The sequence below is a fragment of the Channa argus genome, chromosome 24 (genome assembly GCF_033026475.1).
Source record: "Channa argus isolate prfri chromosome 24, Channa argus male v1.0, whole genome shotgun sequence".
Taxonomy (NCBI): Eukaryota; Metazoa; Chordata; class Actinopteri; order Anabantiformes; family Channidae; genus Channa; species Channa argus.
Genome location: NC_090220.1, coordinates 7285944 through 7302821, shown reverse-complemented (window position 1 = coordinate 7302821; position 16878 = coordinate 7285944). Strand labels below are relative to the sequence as shown.

Here is a 16878-nt window from a genome sequence, read left to right as displayed (position 1 = left end):
CTCAAATTAGGAAAAACTCCAGGTTCAAAACATGCTCTCTCTGGAGGTTAATTTCAGTTCTGGTGGAAAACGAGCTACAACAGCCATTTTACAGCAGTTGACATTTCTCGTAGCTCACAAGCGGCGAGTTCCACACACAAAGGAAACCGAACGAAAACACAATCTTTCTCGCTGAAACAGAGGTTTCTTCTGTTTAAGACTCAGGAGGTGAGGTGGAAGATGTCTCACCTTCTGGTTACGAGGCAGATCGTTGACTCTAGCTGGGGGAGAGTAGTTGAGCACTAGCCTCTGGAATTCCAGCAGGTTGAAGAGAGACTTGAGGAAGCAGAGTGATAGAGACATGTTAGTAACGTTCTCTCCCAACATTTATCATTTTATGCCATGGAACAACTATAGTTAACTAAGCTAAGAAGGGAACCTACACTAACTGCCATATATTTTATAATTTTATTATTCTTGCTACAAACTGTATGTGCAATTTACTGTTCAGTCACTGTCTTTTTCTTAACTTTTCCCCAATTAAAATTTTAATTTACAATCAAAACCTTATGTTCTCTATATAATTTCAAATTCCCTTACGCAGTAACAACCCAGTCAGGTCAATCTGTAACATATTTCTGCAAGTTCTAAATCATAAAACAGAAATTAAAGTTATACAGCAAAGTGACATGACCTTGGCCCTTTTCTTTATTAGTTAAAACAATAATTAGACAGTGCTGGCTGGGGGTACACTGGCAGCATGTGATAATAGTGAACAACCTGAGTTTATATAAGAAAGTAGGAAAATATGCAAAAACTCTTAAATACTTTAGTTAGTCATATAAACATTTTGTAATGTAACATTTAATTGCGGACTCTGCTTCGTGTGATTGTGTGACACACAACAAGAACTACACACACACAAACACACACACACACACGTTCAACAGTGACATTAACAACAATTTAAGCTCACTACTGCTCAGGGTCATTTAGTTTAACTTATGTTTTGTACGTCAAAGTAAAATGAGAAATTTTCAAGATTTGGAAATAATGATTCAAAGAAGAGAAAGTTGTTTACTCCAGTTCTTGTAGCAGCAGGGTTAGGTTTAAGCAATGTCATCTACTCAAGGTTGGGAGGGGGGTTACATTTCACACAGGAGCTAGGCACCATGTGATGGTGTATCCAGTGTTCATTTGGCATATTTCAGCAAGGTCACATTAGACCACTGACTCCAACACCATACAAGTTGTCTTTGTGACAGCTGCACTATAATTTACCAGCATATCCAGTATTTCCCAGCAAATGAACATTTAAATGACCCTCCTGTCCACTTCTACCAAAGATTACCCTACGCAAAGCACGGACATGCCACCAAACAGGATAGAAAATGTCAATGCCCATGTGACCCTGAGTTTTTTATTTAAAAAAGTATGCGTGAGAATAAAGTACTATAACAAAACAGGGGAATTTTAAACAATGCCTTTCATTTAGTTTTTGACTGTTATGCGCATGGGATTATGTGTACATGTATGTGTGTTTACCTGTATGACAGCACTGAACCAGCATGTATTGCCAACATTTTTCAGGCCCACAGGGCAGTTGTCTATCCTCTTTCTGTCGTGTGGATTGGGTGAGTCGCTCCATACTTCTGTGTGGGTACGCTTCAGACTAGCCTTGTTTTCTGCTATGCTGGCCTCCAAAACTCTTAAGACAAAATTCATGAACAATTCAACTTATTGCATATTTCTGTTTCACAGAATTGGGTGCCATTTTCAAGCTTTACTTTTGATGCTTTATCTTGTGCCAACAAACCAAATCATCCCCCCATCTGATTACTTTTCACTTAAATAAAATAAACTCAGTACAAAAGAATTTCTTATAGGTGACATGTATCTTTACAAATGTCAATTATGGTAAATATTTGAAGGGCATATTCAAAAGTAAGATCAGTTACCCAAAAATATTTATTTGCCTTGTTTGACAGAAATTATGCTGACAAATCATTGTCCGCATGTAGATTTGGCTTTTTATACGTCAGATGCCCTTCCTGACGCAAACCTCCCCAATTTCTACTGGCATCTCTTGGACCGGCACTACACAGCTGGGGATGGGAAAGGGCTGTTGGGGGTTCAGTGTCTTGCCCAGAGACACTTTTGACATATATAACCGGGACTGGGGATCGAACCACTGACCCTGTGGTCAGTGGTGGACGACGACCTTCACCACCTCAGCTACAGCCACAGCCACCCCCCTTTAGGACAGTTATGTTATTAACTAGATTTATTTAACTGAGCTTTTCCCCCCCACTACAGGTCAACTATGAAAAGTGTATGCGAGTGTAAGTGTCCTCACAGCCTGAGTACAAATGAAGACAATGTAGATGGTAAGTGTGGATATTCAGGCTTTTACTGTTTTTTTAACAGGTTAACAGATCCTGTCTAATAGATTCATTAATGCTGAGCACACCTGCTTATGGCCTGCTCCTCATCAGTGATGCCCGTCTCCCTGAATGCGCGGTTGGACTCTTCCAGGCTGAGGGCAATAGCTCTCTGCAGATCATCTTTATCATCTCCAGTTAGATCGATGACATCTGCATGAACACACACACTTAACTGTCACGTTTTATAATCAGAAGGTTGGGCAAGTATTCTAGGTCCTTCACCTTTTTTAAATTTTCTAAAAATACGAGTGTTAATTAGATATGATGTTTTGAGTATTTCGTTATTGAGTAAACAGTGATGTAAAAGATAAAACATTGTACTTAATTGTGTACAAAAGTAATTACAGACATACAAACTAATATTTTATGAAACTCTAAAATCATCTTGTTAATTATTTCTTTTAATCCGTCCAAAAATCTGAGCCTAATCTAAAAAAAAAAAAAGCTGCTCACTTGTGTCTGCCTGGCTGCCCACGCTAATATATCTGTCACTGGCCACCTGGGACGTTTGGTAGTAGGTTGTCTCATCTTGTTGTGGAACCTTAGCATTCTTCTCTGTCAAAAAGGCCACAGCCTCAGCCAGGTCTCCATTGCTCACCTGCAACAACAATGTATTTTGTCAGATTCATTCAAGAAAGTGTTTTATTAGACTTTTATAGAACCTAAAACTTTCTATGGTGATAATAAGACTGGTTGTTGTGCAATAACATTAATAAAGAAAACTTCTGATTTATCAAAATAAAGACAAAACAAAATAATAATAATAAAAAAAACTAAATTAAGTGTAGATGCAATTCAATAATGTGTAACTGTACAATTGAGTTTATGTAGAGCCACCAACAGAAGTTAACTTGTGGCTTAAGTCTTACATGAGTTTGGGACATATAAGCCTAACACCTGTGTCTTACATGAATTGTGTTCCACAGGGAATAAAAGCAGTTTGTAAGGTAGCAGAGCTGCACTTCTGTGTAAGTGCATTTAGATGAAATATAGTGTTTGTAACAGTATTTTTTTCCATTTTTGTTGCATTTATCCTTCTGTAAATTCTGACTCCCAGTCTCAGCCCCTGAAGCACAAGGGTGTTTAATCTTGGCATGCAGTGTCAATTGCCGGATGTTACATACAGATATTTAATTCTATATCCAATTAATTCAATATGCCACAGGTGGACTCAAATCGAGTTCTAGACACAAGTTCTAGGCAGTTTTATCTATTTCATAATAACAATGATATTAGAATTTGTAATGCATGCATTTCGTGATGTACCTGCAGGGCCTGCTGAAGCAGCTGAATGTCTGTGGTACCTGTTACCTCCCTCAACTGGTTTAGTAGAGTTTGCTGATGCTATTGAAAAGAGAAGAAGAAAGTTAAGCATAAGGCAGGTCAAGCACTGTAAGCATGTTCACTGCTTTTATTTTAATGTCACTTCACTGCATTTTGCTCTGTGTGCAAGTCTACATTTGATTAACATCCTGTTATTCTGTTGCCCCACTCTTTGACTTTTATTGTTTCTTAATGTTATTATTTTTTTTACAGTTCTTAAATGTACATATATTCCCATAATTAAACCATAACTACCATTGTTTAAAATTGGTCTTCTTAGTGGACTACTTTGTCTTTTGTACTTTAAGTAGACTGTAGATTGCTTATTACTTTTATTTGAGTAAAAATTTGAGGTGATACTTGTATCTTGATACTTTATTTTTCAGGCAAATTCTTGCACTTTCACTTAAGCACTGTAAGTAAGTACTGAGTACTTGTGTATTTCTACTACCTCAGCACACAGTGTACCACATTTTGCTCCAGATGGGGATGTGAAGCCACAGACTGCTTAGTGTGGCCATGCAAACCCTTTTTCTCTCTTATGTAAAAGGAGCTTTTAAGAAATTCAGTAAAAATACCCTAATGATAAAATCACAAATACAGAAATTGCTACATATATATCTAACTTGTAGTTAAGGGACTGATATCTGATTAGAAGTTCCTGACAAATCCAATCCCTATTAATGAGTTTACTAGTCTGATGATCTATGGATGTAAAACCCCAATGTACTGCACAGCTTTCCCATATATACCATAAATTATTTACAGCACACCTATGGAAACTATATCATAGCCATCATCATCAGCTGTACATTTAGAGAAGAAGTTTCAGCTATTAGACAAAGCACAAGAAACAGTCATATCTAGGAACATGACATGTCCAAAGGCTGCTATTACCTTCTTTTTATACATTCCTTGAGCAGTTTTGTTATTTCTAATGATAGAGGAAATACATTTGTACTAGCTGAATGCACATTAAATATTAGTTAGAAGAAAAAACAGTATTCAACAGTATTATTTGAAAATGCTAGATCAGAAGGACTAATACTAACCCGACTTGTGAGGGTAAATTTAAAGAGAGAAAAAAATCTTTGAGAATCATTATAATAGTAATATCACTACAAGCTTAATATAGATCAAATTTTATAGACAGGTAAGCACTGACAGATAAGTCGAAGAAATCAGAATGACATAAAATTTCCAGCATCCCAATGTAAACATCTCAGGTCTTTTAGCCCTAGGGAAGGTGTTCTGTGCCTGGTCTAGGACTTGGCTGCAACCGTGCCATTAGCTACATAATTTTTTTAATGAGCCCTTGAAAGTGGAAGCATTTTCTTTAACCCCTGGGGCAAATTTTTTTACAAAGTCACTGAGTGCGTTTACAGGGACTTTAATGACCTTGATAATCATCTTTCCCTGGTAATTGGGGAATGGCGTTTACATGCACTTGGTTACCTGTTTACTGGAAATTCACATATACAAGCACCAGAAGAGTAATCTGATTTCTCCTATACCTCTGACTTATTTTGGAAGACTGGCACACAGATTTTAACTGTATTGTGACAGTAAAATGCCGCCTTCTGAAATTTTTCGGAAAAGAAAGGGAAACAGGGGAGACACGCAGCTGACAAAAACAGAAAGTGTAAGAATTTTTCAAAAGTGACTTATTTAGACTTCCACAGGCACTTTTTGTTATTTACATTTACTGTTGGACTTTGTTTTTTAAAAAAAATGAGGCAGTATTGCCTTGTTTTTGAATTAACTGGGTTACTCAAGTAACCAATTAACCTGGTTACCATTTAAACACACTGACTGAAGAGAGAAAATTCAACTTGTAAAATCAACTTGTTAAATATTTCTGCAAAAACCTGACAATTAAAAAGCAGGAGTCTAAAACCAAGAGTGTAACTCTCTGAATAGGGCTTAATGATGTAGGGCTGATCATTTGATATTGCAATTTAAGAGAACACAATTTTCAAATCCCAAAAACTACTACTTACATTTTTTTTGAAAGACCCAAACAAGTTTACTTGCAGTGCTGTTAAATTAAGTGAAAAAGTCTTAAGTCTTGGCAGAAGCAAAGCCAAATGTGGACAAGCAGGAGACAACACCATTGTTAACGTGAAACAGTAAAGACACATTGGCTGTTTGGATTTATCCTTTTTTAAATGATAAGATGCATAGGCAGGGACAGGTGGTTTGCTGAAACATAGTTGCCTTCATTTGACAAATAATGGTTAAAAACACTTGTATTTTAAGTAGCACATTATCACTGCCAATAATGCAGATTTTCTCCTAAAGACAACTGTTACAGCAGGCATAGGTGCCGTATCAGTGCTGTCCGTGTCAGTAGTGCACCGAGCTGAAAGACCTCCATTATTAAGTAATGAAAGCATTACAGCTGATGCACCTGCTGTGTTTTTAATGCTAGAGCTAAGTAAGCAAAAAAATGAAAGTGTGTTTTGGTCAGTGTCAGAGACTGATGGCTGCAGGTTTGTTGGCACAGAGGATGGCAGGGTCAGTTAAGTGTGAGGGAAATTACACCTGTGACAGATCTAGGCCAAGTCAAGCCCAGGAGCAGTTACTCAGACATGCACATATACACTTCTCATTTCCATGTGACATAGCTGGCAGAGCTGTTTATCACACTGGTCATCAGCCATTTAATGGCAGCTTGCGAATAACACCACTGAATACTAAGCATGGCACAGGGGGCATCATTGGGGCTTCACACCAAGTAAGAGACAAGGGCATTTCTCGTAAATCTACTCTCAGGATCTTACAGCTGTTTTCTATGTTCATGTAAGTACCGGCAAGACTAGAAGGCCTTAATCATGACCTTGTCTTACTGTCTGGAGATCACTACATGAAATTCATGCACCACACCCTGCGCTTGTGACACAATCTAATGATGTAGTACAGCTGCAATAATTCTACACATGCTTTGTCAAAACAAATCTGACCTAAACAACTTTGCATGCTAAACACTAAAAAAAAAAAAAATTAAGGAAGTGTTATTTACATTTTGCACGTTTATCTGCTATAGGCCATCTTTACTGTAGTTTTTACACCTCAAAAGTCAGACTGCATAATAAGGTGTGTGTTAAAATGCTACTTTTAAGTTAGAATTATTAACGGAAACCCAAGTTTTGATTTCTGCCTAAGCTTCAGAATTCTAGCTTTTATTTGACCATCAAATATTCACCTTACATTTCTAGTTATGTTTTAGGTAAGATAGCTATGTCATATTTAAGTTTAACAAAGTAGCCCTACGTCTCTTAACCGAAGTAGTAAATTGGATGCTATATGATAAATTATGCTCCTAAGCTCTTTTTTCCTGCTTTTCATTGGGACTCGGGCACTGGCCAACGTTTGACCTGTGTTTTAGAAACATTCGTTAATTGTTAACGTTATTTAGCTAAACCAGACGTTTTGCAGTGACTGCGATCACAGGAAGTCCCATAAATCAAATCTCTAAGACGTCAATTCACTTGAGTAAACTGGCAGTTCTATTCTCTGTTATGAGCCATGACACAACTGGCTTGATACATTGCTAACGTTATTCAATCCCCGCCAAGCGTCACGGCTTGGCTATGTTTCTACCGTCCCAGCTAGCTTTACTTTGTAAACAAAGATATCAGATATGGGATGATGAGTACCCTAGGAAACATCTGAACACCGAAAAACGGATACCCCTTCCTCTTAAGCAACCAAAACTGTTGGCAAAAACAGAGTTACATTTCCGCGCCGTCATATTGCAAGATTTAACGTAATTTAACAGTTCTCAATACAACGAAATAGACGACCCTGACATTACATTTTTCAGTTGGCTTTATTTGTCGTTTCAATTTCAATTGACGCGAAAGCAGGTCCACTTCGTTAACGCTACGAAGTGCACTCTCGTCCTCTACAGATACGCATACATTGCTGACTGCCGTTACGTACACAACTTAAATAACCGAGGCTAACGGCACCCCGCATCGTTAGCCGACGGCTAGCAAAATACTGGGCAACGCGTTACGCCTGTATAAGGTTGGGCCTAACAATTTCACTTGAGATTTAGAAAATAGATTAATTTTCAACAGATCTTTTATAATCCGAGTAAAACAACAATCCAAGGGCGACCTAACTAACTACGAAGCCGAATAACCGACTCTGTAAGTGCTTTAGCTCAAGAACTACGTAGCTGTCCATTAGTTAGCCTAAAGTTAGCTAGCCACAAAGTTAGCCTCGGCAAGCTTACCTTTTGAGAATGCTGCTGGTGGACATTCTGCTCCACCGTCATGGCCGGTTCAAATAGAAATGTAGGTAAACTTAGACCAGGAGTAGTAAAAAGCACAGGATATCTTCCTCTAAAGCGTATTAAAACACGTTACTATGATGTCCCCTCCTTGGGCGGCGCCATGGCAGATTGACTAGCACAGGTCTACAGCAGCAGGCATGAAAACATTGCTCTTCCCTGCCTGAGATCTGGGATTGATTACTCACGTCTGTCAGAACCTTAACTACGTCGATTATCAAACAGACTTTCGGAATTCAGTAATTTATGTCATAATGCATAATAATGACATGTATTAATCTGAACTTACATGCAGATTTACAAAACGATTAAGCTTATATTTAAATATTAAGATTTTGTGAAATTTACAACTTCTCCCGTAACGTTTAAATGCAACTGTGTTATTCTCAAAAAAATAACATTTTAAATTGCAATATATCCAAGGGCAAAATCATACCAATTTCTATATGTCAGTATTTGTAAAATAAAAGCTTTTTCGAAGTCACTCCCCCTTTGGTCACTTTGTTGTTTAAATTAAAAAATACATTAAATCTCTCAAAGGATAAGCCATGGCTTCAATTAGCTTCAAGGGTTATTTACAAAAAATCTTTTTACAACAGTTTATCTTATCTTTATAGTTATAACTTTAAATTAAGTTGAATTCAATATGTTTAATTTATTTAATTCACTGAACATCCAACAGCCCATCCCCATCCCCAGCCGTGCAGTGCCAGTTGAAACCTGGTAGAAATTGGGAAGGGTTTCGTCAGGAAGGGTGAAAAAACTGTGCCAAATCAACATGCAAATCACATATCATCCGCTGGGGTGACCCTGAACTCACAGGATAAGTCGAAAGGCCCAAAAACAAAGTTAAATATTGAATGCACACTTTAAATCCTATGCTGGCATATACGTGAGTGAAAGATAAACATAATCAAAGATTTATTTATTTTTTTGTCTAAGACACATTGATTTGTTTGTTAGATGAGTTTAAATCTCTGACAAGCAGGGGCGTGGTGTTTAAGTGGTACAGCATCGGGTTGGGATGCAGAAAGCCTCGAATCCCACCCAAGGGTCACCCTGATGCTGATCCCGAGTTAGTTTAAAATAAGAGGGTTGCGTCAGGAAGGGCATCCTGCGTAAAAACTCATGCCATATCAACACGATCTCTGAAGAGACAAGAAGAAAGCTGATGACCTTTAGCATAAATCTATCACAATTCCTCGTACAAGTAATGATGGGAGAATCGAGGCCTTCTGAAGCTTTGAACCAGTTGAAGCAATTGATTCAGAAAGTGGCTCAGTCTTTTTGAAACATTTGAATCACCACTTTGGCGACATCTGCTGGAAAAATGTTTGTACGGAAAGATGGTGATTCAATTTGGAGAACATTCTTTTCTTTAAAGAATTGTTACATTTTATAATTCTGCAAAAAGAAAATATTTGGTGCCCAATGCCTGTGCGACTTAGGTGGGAAAGAGTGCTGTCACTCTTTCAGCCCTTTTAAGAAAAACATTGTGTAAATAAACTGAACATATCCGAATCCTGTATACATTATTTATATTTGATTACATTGTTATTCATATGAACGTGCTATACTTTGATTTGGGAATGAACTAAATATTTGAGTGGAAAAAAATATATAAAATAGCTTTACACTGTGGAATGAGAGTGCTTGTGTGACTGGGGATTTATAGATCAATGAGCGAAAAATTCTCAGGAGTTTTTATTGACAAAAATTATTTTCAAGTGTTTTTGGAATTTAATCGGTTTCTTCTTTTGCTTAAGCATTGATGATGTAACAAAAAGCCAGATTATGCATTTTACTAAGTTGGGTTGCACCAAATCAAAGTGCTCCCACACAAGGGCCCTCGTTTTCTTTCGTGCTCCGTCCATTTTCCAAATAAATCTCTCCAAATATTCTCTCTTTCTCTCTGTTTATACCTTCTTCTCATCAACCCACAAACTCAGCTCGAAATCGTTTGAATTTTCAAGTAGTGCAAGTGTGAACGGACTCAGCATCAGATACTGATGTAACTGATTTATGTTCCGTGAAAGAGTCACCCTGGGGTCGGGTCGGCCCCTAGTGGTGAGCCGCTCAAATTTGAAACTTTTCCTCGATCGATTAAAGAGACAACCACGTGACATGGTCGCATTGACGCAGTGTTTCGTTTTCGCCCATTACTGGATACAAGGAAGTTATCTGCGGTGTTTTGTTTATTATTAGTCTTTCTTTAGCCTACACCATTTACTATGTTGTTTAGGCTGTGCATTTATTGCTTACTTTGTAGTTTGTGTTATTTTTAATATTCCAATTAATTGACATTGGATACGATTTTTTTAATCTATAGCTACTTTAGTTACAAAAGCCAACCTTTGGCCAGCAGGTGATGCTACAACAGCAGATACTGGTGGAACTGCTCCACCACTGGTATTAAAAAGACTTAACGTTTAAATATTGAAATATGCCAGTCATAGAAAGTTGAATGTATGTCTAAAATGAAGCAGGATTTGCATAGAAAATAAATTAATTATGTACATTAGATTTCTTTTTCTGTTTCAAAAAATATTGTACTTTCATGTTCTCCACATTTATGTGATTTACAGATGACAATTTTACATTAATTTTGCCAAAAGGTTCATAGTTATTATTCTGATAGCAGAGGTATTGTCGAAAAATGCAAAAATCTGACAATGTATTAATCCATTAACTGTAAGTCATTATCCTATGTGGGTCCCAGGGGGGCTGAAGCCTAACCCAGCCGTCTTCAGTCAAGAGGCGGCGTACACCCTGGACAGATTGCCAGGCTATCACAGGGCCACAGGGAGACATACACAGACAGAAAACTAATTACACTCACAGCAATGGGCAATTTTAGATTCCCCAATTAACCAAACATGGTAAATGTTCTGCACTTATATAGCTCTTTTCTTCCTATTGGTACTCAAAGTACTTTACACTGCTTCTCATTCACCCATTTGCACTCACTATCACACACACACCAGTGGGGGAGCTGCTACACAGTTGGCCAACGCTCACCGGGAGCAACTAAGTTGGGGTTCAGTGTCTGGCTCGAGGACACTTCGACATGTGACCGGAGGAGCCGGGGACTGAACCAACAACAACTGTGAGATTGGTGGACACACCATGACATGAATGAGTTTGGACTGTAAGAGGAGACCAGAGTACCAGGAGGACACCCACACAAGCACGGGGAGAACATGCAAACTCCGCACAGAAATGTCAAGGCCGGCCGGGGCACCAACCTACAACCTTCTAGCTGTGAGGCAGCAGCGCTAACCACCCCGCCACCTTGCTGCCCTGCTGCCTGTGCTCCACCAGCAAATCTGATGGTTTTCATTTTATTTGAGTTCCTGAATCGTCAGTGCATCCAGAGACACTGATGGCATTTTAATGTAAGCACATGTCATGAACAGCATGGCTTTTGTCAACTGTGGAAAAACAAAGCACATTAAATCCAGCTCTCCAATTTCTGGCCTAATTATTAAGGCATGTAAATTACACCAACGTGCAACACTGGGGATTCAAATCTGTCAGCTGGTTTTGCTGTTTTTGCTTTTGCTGTAATTCAGTGGATAACATGGAAGAGAACAGTCCTCACACAGAACTGGGTCATCCTTTAGATGTTCAGGAATAGGATTGTTGTAATAGTTACTGAAGCAGTCAGCATGCTTTGTTAACATCAACTGTCTCATCTAAATAGTACACATAAATATTTATGGGAAAAGTCGGAACTTTGTTGTGGTACTGGGGCAAGGATTTAGCAGCAACAATATATAAGGTAGGATTATAAAACAGAAATATTGGTATATATCAGTATAGATGTATATGAATCATAAGTGTGTCATTTTTTAACACACAGAGACACACATATATATATAACTTTTATAACACACACACACACATATATAGCTCATATCTATTAATTTGTTTGTCATAGCCTCAAAGCTCGATTCTGTGCAGGTGTTTCCTCTTTAGTGTTGCATTCAGCTTTATTCCCAGCAGATGGCAACATCCTCCTTTGGAGCTTCAGCCTCCATGATGATAGATGTACACAATAGCAGCAGGAATGTGGAAAAGGAAATGAATCATGAAAATCATTCCACTTGGTAAATCAAGTAGCATTATAAATCACAAAGTGTGTTTCCAATTTTCTGCACTGCACCTAAATTTATATATGTGCAGCATGCTAAAACATTGATTGACCACCAGAGTGTGTGAAGCCTTAACACCTCGAATCTCTCTTATAGCAGTCCCTTTTGTCTCAGCAGACACTTCACACAGTGTGACCTCAAGGCAGGAGGTAGAGCTATCAGTCAGAGAATGTTGGAAGCTGTCAGGAAACTAATCAAAAATAAGTTGATGAATCAATTGGCAAAGTCAAACAGTAGCTGCTGCAGTCTGAATAGATCCTTGGATGACAAGCTGATATATAAAGAGCTCCGACTTGTTTGTCGAAGATCAAAATGGATCCTGAAAGTGAGCCTGAGGGCTGTATAATAATAGCTTCATTCACACCAGGACATTTAAAATCCCTCTGCTCTCTGTCTGATTCACTAATCCACCACAAGTTGTGTGTAGCACAAATGTGCTTCAATATAAATTCAAAAAATCAATGCCAAAAAATAAATAAAATAAACCATAGTTGTCACAGGTGCCATGCATCATGCAAATCCTTAAACAAGATACAGATACTGATTTATTTCTGACATACTTCATACATATCTAACATACAGATGTTGTATGGTGGGTCCTGCTGAGGCTTATACTCAGCAGGACCCAGAGGCATATTGTGATTCAGATTTATTGCTATTGTTTTATCTGCAGCGCATGTGTAGATTTGGGGGTTTTTGGTGAGCAGATATCCCAGAAAACCTGCCATGTCTTTAGCCTTTAGCCAGTATATAGGCTGTAACATAGGAGGAGGATACTTTATGTGTTTTATTATTGGTTTAACGATTAGCTCTGGTTTTGAAATTACTTCAGCTCAGCTAAAAACATGCTTTGCATTGATCAGAGAAGAATAACGTATTAAAAATACATAAGTTAGCAAAGGTGTCCTTTTCATTTTCATTTTTTGGCAAATGTCACAGACCTAGTCTGACACTAAAATAAGACCTTCTGCAAACAGAGCAGGTTGTACCGACTGCATGGAGACATTCTGTATACACATTATATTGCAACAAATTTTTGGAAATGAAATCATAACATTGCATCCTCGGTCATCTCCTCTGAGCTGCCCTCTTAAGTCTGTCTATGCATTTGGCAGGTTTTACTTACTGTGCATGTTTTACTCAAGGGGTTTAAAGACAGGCCAGGCTCCAAGGCTGCAGATGGACACTGTAGAGTTATTGTGAATAAAACCTCTTTTAAAATGATTATAATCTAAAGGCTTGCAGCAATTACATGGCTCACATTCTGGCTGACAAAGCATCATCCTTAATTATCAACATTCTCTAGAACAGAGCATTGTGTTGGTCACTATACTATATGAGTTTAGCCTATTACAAAATGGCTTTAAGTTCCAATGAGCTGGCACAGTCACTGTGATACTGACACTTGTTATATTTCACTATTGTTAAAGACTCTCTAATAACAGGTTTGTCTGCACATACAAAAAGAAACATATGTATTTACACATGGATTGCATATTGCATTATTTCCAAGAGATAGTAAGTAGTCGATCAATATGTCAATATATCGATCAAAATCAGTCTTTTTCTAGCATTAAACTCAATAGTCTTAGCAATGCTGACTTATAATTTCCAAGCAGAATATTTACAGTATCTCTCAAAACATGCATCTACAGAAACTGACGTGTGATCTAAAAGCAGCTTGCCTCATACCAAAGCAAGGAGCCATGCGGTCCTCGTCTTCATTAAACACGATAAGCCACAGTGTGTCCAGGGGAAATAACTGTGTCCCAGAGATGTTGGTCCTCATATTTAATATCACATACAGCCACAAACACTTTTCATAGATGGTAATATATGATACAGAAAATGTGAAAACTTACCCCAAGTTGCATAGTTTATTTCATTCTAAGCAAGGCAAACTGGGTCCCTTACCTACCGTTTTCTTTGAGGGCAGTATGAGCATTGATTTTATGACAATGTGAAGAAGAAGCAGTTCAATCCTGTCGTGTCTGGATGCAGGGAATCCTGACAAGCTCTTTCTGAGGGTTTCAGCAATTTTCTATGTGTCTAATTCCTATAAGTGTAGACTTCACTTGTGCTATTTGATTCATGCTATTTGGTTCATGTCAATAATAAACTGCATTGATTGACTGATTTTTTTAAAAGCCAACTTGATGCCCCAAACCACACATTTGTTCACCTAGTATTTTACAAGATCGTTGAAGAGAAAAGAGAAGATGGTTCTAAATTGAAATGTGTGATGGCCTAAGCCAGATCTGGGTTCAGTCTTTGTCAATGTGCGGTTGGCTGTGTTTTTTTCAGGAAGCCAGTGGGTGGAGCTGAGATTTAGACACACCATACACCTGGATCAATTGAGTTGAGGTTCCTATAAAGGAGGCCTTAAAGATCGGCTCAGTCTCTTCCCCTCGGCCTGTTTGCTGAGTTCTCTTTTTGTTTTGTCTACGTGTCTTTTACATTTTCTATCCAACATTGCACAGAACACTGATTTGCTCACAAATCATAATTTATGCACTTAATTAAAAAATGTTGTGTTATTTGAGAAACTTGTGTGGCCTCCCTTCTTAGTCGTACACCAATGAGCCAGGTTGTGACAAAAGTTTGCAGGTGGAAGGTGCATTATCATTTTATATGATGTTTTTCATGTATGCACCAGTGTGTAAATAAAGAAGCTTTTTTTCATTTAGTGTCATTTTTAGATCAGCTACATATTTGATAGATGCTCTTTTAGGCTCAGCCCAATGCATACCAACATGCAAAGCTGATGCTTAGTGGGTGTAATATGTTACAAATTCACCACCATGGCACAGTGACATTTTTTAGTACAACTGAGGCTACTTCGAATGTCAATTTTGCAGGTATTTGATTTTCAGCAAACAAAACTTTGACTTGCCAGCAGGCAGTGCTACATAAAAATCAGGAAATCAACTCACTGGCATAAATTCTCTGCTGTCAACAAATATCTGTACATAATTTTGTACCAATTCACTTAAGAGATTAGATATTTCATTCCACAGGGCCGGACTTTGCTATCCAGAAGGCCGTGCTGCTAACCCAACTAAAAGCTCAATAAATAAAACATGAGTGATTCCAGCAGTTAGATGGCAATAAATGAAAGCTGCATTTTGAGCTTTTGTATGTTAAGATACATAGACACATATATGTCTTTTCTTTATTGAACCTTTAAATACTGTTAACTTTCAAATACTATTCACACTGATTTTAAAATGAAACTAAACCTCCTGTGGCTGCCAGATGCAGCTCGATCTTTTTTTTTTTTTTTCTGTATGACTTCACACCAAGTAGAACATCAGATCACAAGCTCAATAAAGTTAAATCTGATGTGCTCTGTCCTAAATGGCCCTTAGTGTCTGCAGCACAAAGTTGCAGACTGTCTGCTCTGCCCTTTCTCATTCAGCTGGGGATTTTGAGGAATGTTTACTTGTAAAGTTCATGACCTTGCAAAGCAACCACAGTGTCCTTTCTGATGAAACGTAGAGGAAATGAGTGGTAAATCCATTTCCTGATGATGAGACTTTTCACATGAAAGAGTAACAAAAGTGGTGGTAAGCTGTTAATTGTTTGCTCTCTGTTTAGGTTTAAACTGAGAATCGGTTAAGGTCAGTGAAAGGTTAAGAGTGAAATGAATGACGCCTGAAAATATCATTCACCACACAGAGGGGATTTGCCCCAATCCTCATCAATTCAGATTTATGAGCAAGAGTTTGCGTTAAAAGTCTTACAAGTGAATACTTCCACTGCTGAGAAGATCTGCATTGGCAGACAGGAGATTGACATTGCTAGCTCTCCCCAGCCAGTTTGTAAAACATTTACCCTTGTGCCTATCTGCCATGGTGAGTATCATCCATGTTCTTTCAGTGTCAGCCAAGTTCCCTCAAACTGACAGAGGGAGTCCACTCTGTGGACTGCAGGGACACTTACTCATCATAAATATTACATTGCCACTGTTTACATGCTTGCATGTGACCATCAGTGCATATGCATTACATAATAGCAACTGTGAAAGAAAAGTAAATTCTTAGACTTTAATCTTGTACTTTACACACAATGAATCACCATTAAAGTAAGTTTTCTTGAGCGTTTGGCTCTTTGCTTCTAGTCTCACTGCAGACGCTCCGCACACCAAGCTTATTAGTCATTTATGACTAATTACTTCTCTTTGTATTTGGCCAAGAAGGTCATGAGAGGCAGCAAGGGTCAAGAGCCTATCAGGCACGTAAGAAAATAAAGGATGTAAGACGTGCTGACACTTGTCATATTTACATGAACATAATGCTGGGGAGGGGGAGTGGAGAGGAAGGTGGGTGTTACTGCTGTTATATTCTGTGGTTTGTGTGTGAACCGGGGGGGGTGGGGGGAGCATCACAGCTGCAGGCCAACAGTTGATCCTGTCCCGGAAAACAGAATCAGCCAGGTTGGGGCAAGAAGGGGGACAAAAGGTCATAACCCCGGGGGGTTAAGGAGCAGACTTCACAAAGAGGTACATCTTAAAAGAGAAGGACCCACTGGGGGAAACTGGTATATGGTTGTGAAAATAAACCAATCTGACCTCCTTTCTCAAAGCAGGAGTTTCCCCAGGTGTTTGCTTCAACCTCTTTATTGTTGTCTGACTTGAGGCGCTGCTCTTCTGTTTTTTACACTCACTGCAGTAGGAAGT

General features: G+C 38.4%; 1 protein-coding gene across 5 annotated transcripts in view; it reads right to left on the bottom strand.

The window, feature by feature from the left end:
* Positions 1-16878, bottom strand: part of usp25 (ubiquitin specific peptidase 25) — a 72838-nt gene that overhangs the window by 19393 nt on the left and 36567 nt on the right. For 2 of the 5 annotated variants that reach the window (XM_067493984.1, XM_067493985.1), the window contains exons 1-6: positions 7990-8217; positions 3690-3767; positions 2877-3021; positions 2450-2573; positions 1525-1687; positions 229-315 (exon numbers count right to left, since the gene is read on the bottom strand). In XM_067493984.1, the coding sequence (XP_067350085.1) occupies positions 229-315; positions 1525-1687; positions 2450-2573; positions 2877-3021; positions 3690-3767; positions 7990-8031 (639 nt within the window). In that variant the 5' untranslated portion in view covers positions 8032-8217. Of the gene's footprint in view, positions 1-228; positions 316-1524; positions 1688-2449; positions 2574-2876; positions 3022-3689; positions 3768-7989; positions 8218-16878 lie in introns of those variants that run through there. The other 3 variants (XM_067493982.1, XM_067493983.1, XM_067493986.1) reach the window with 3 other exon arrangements.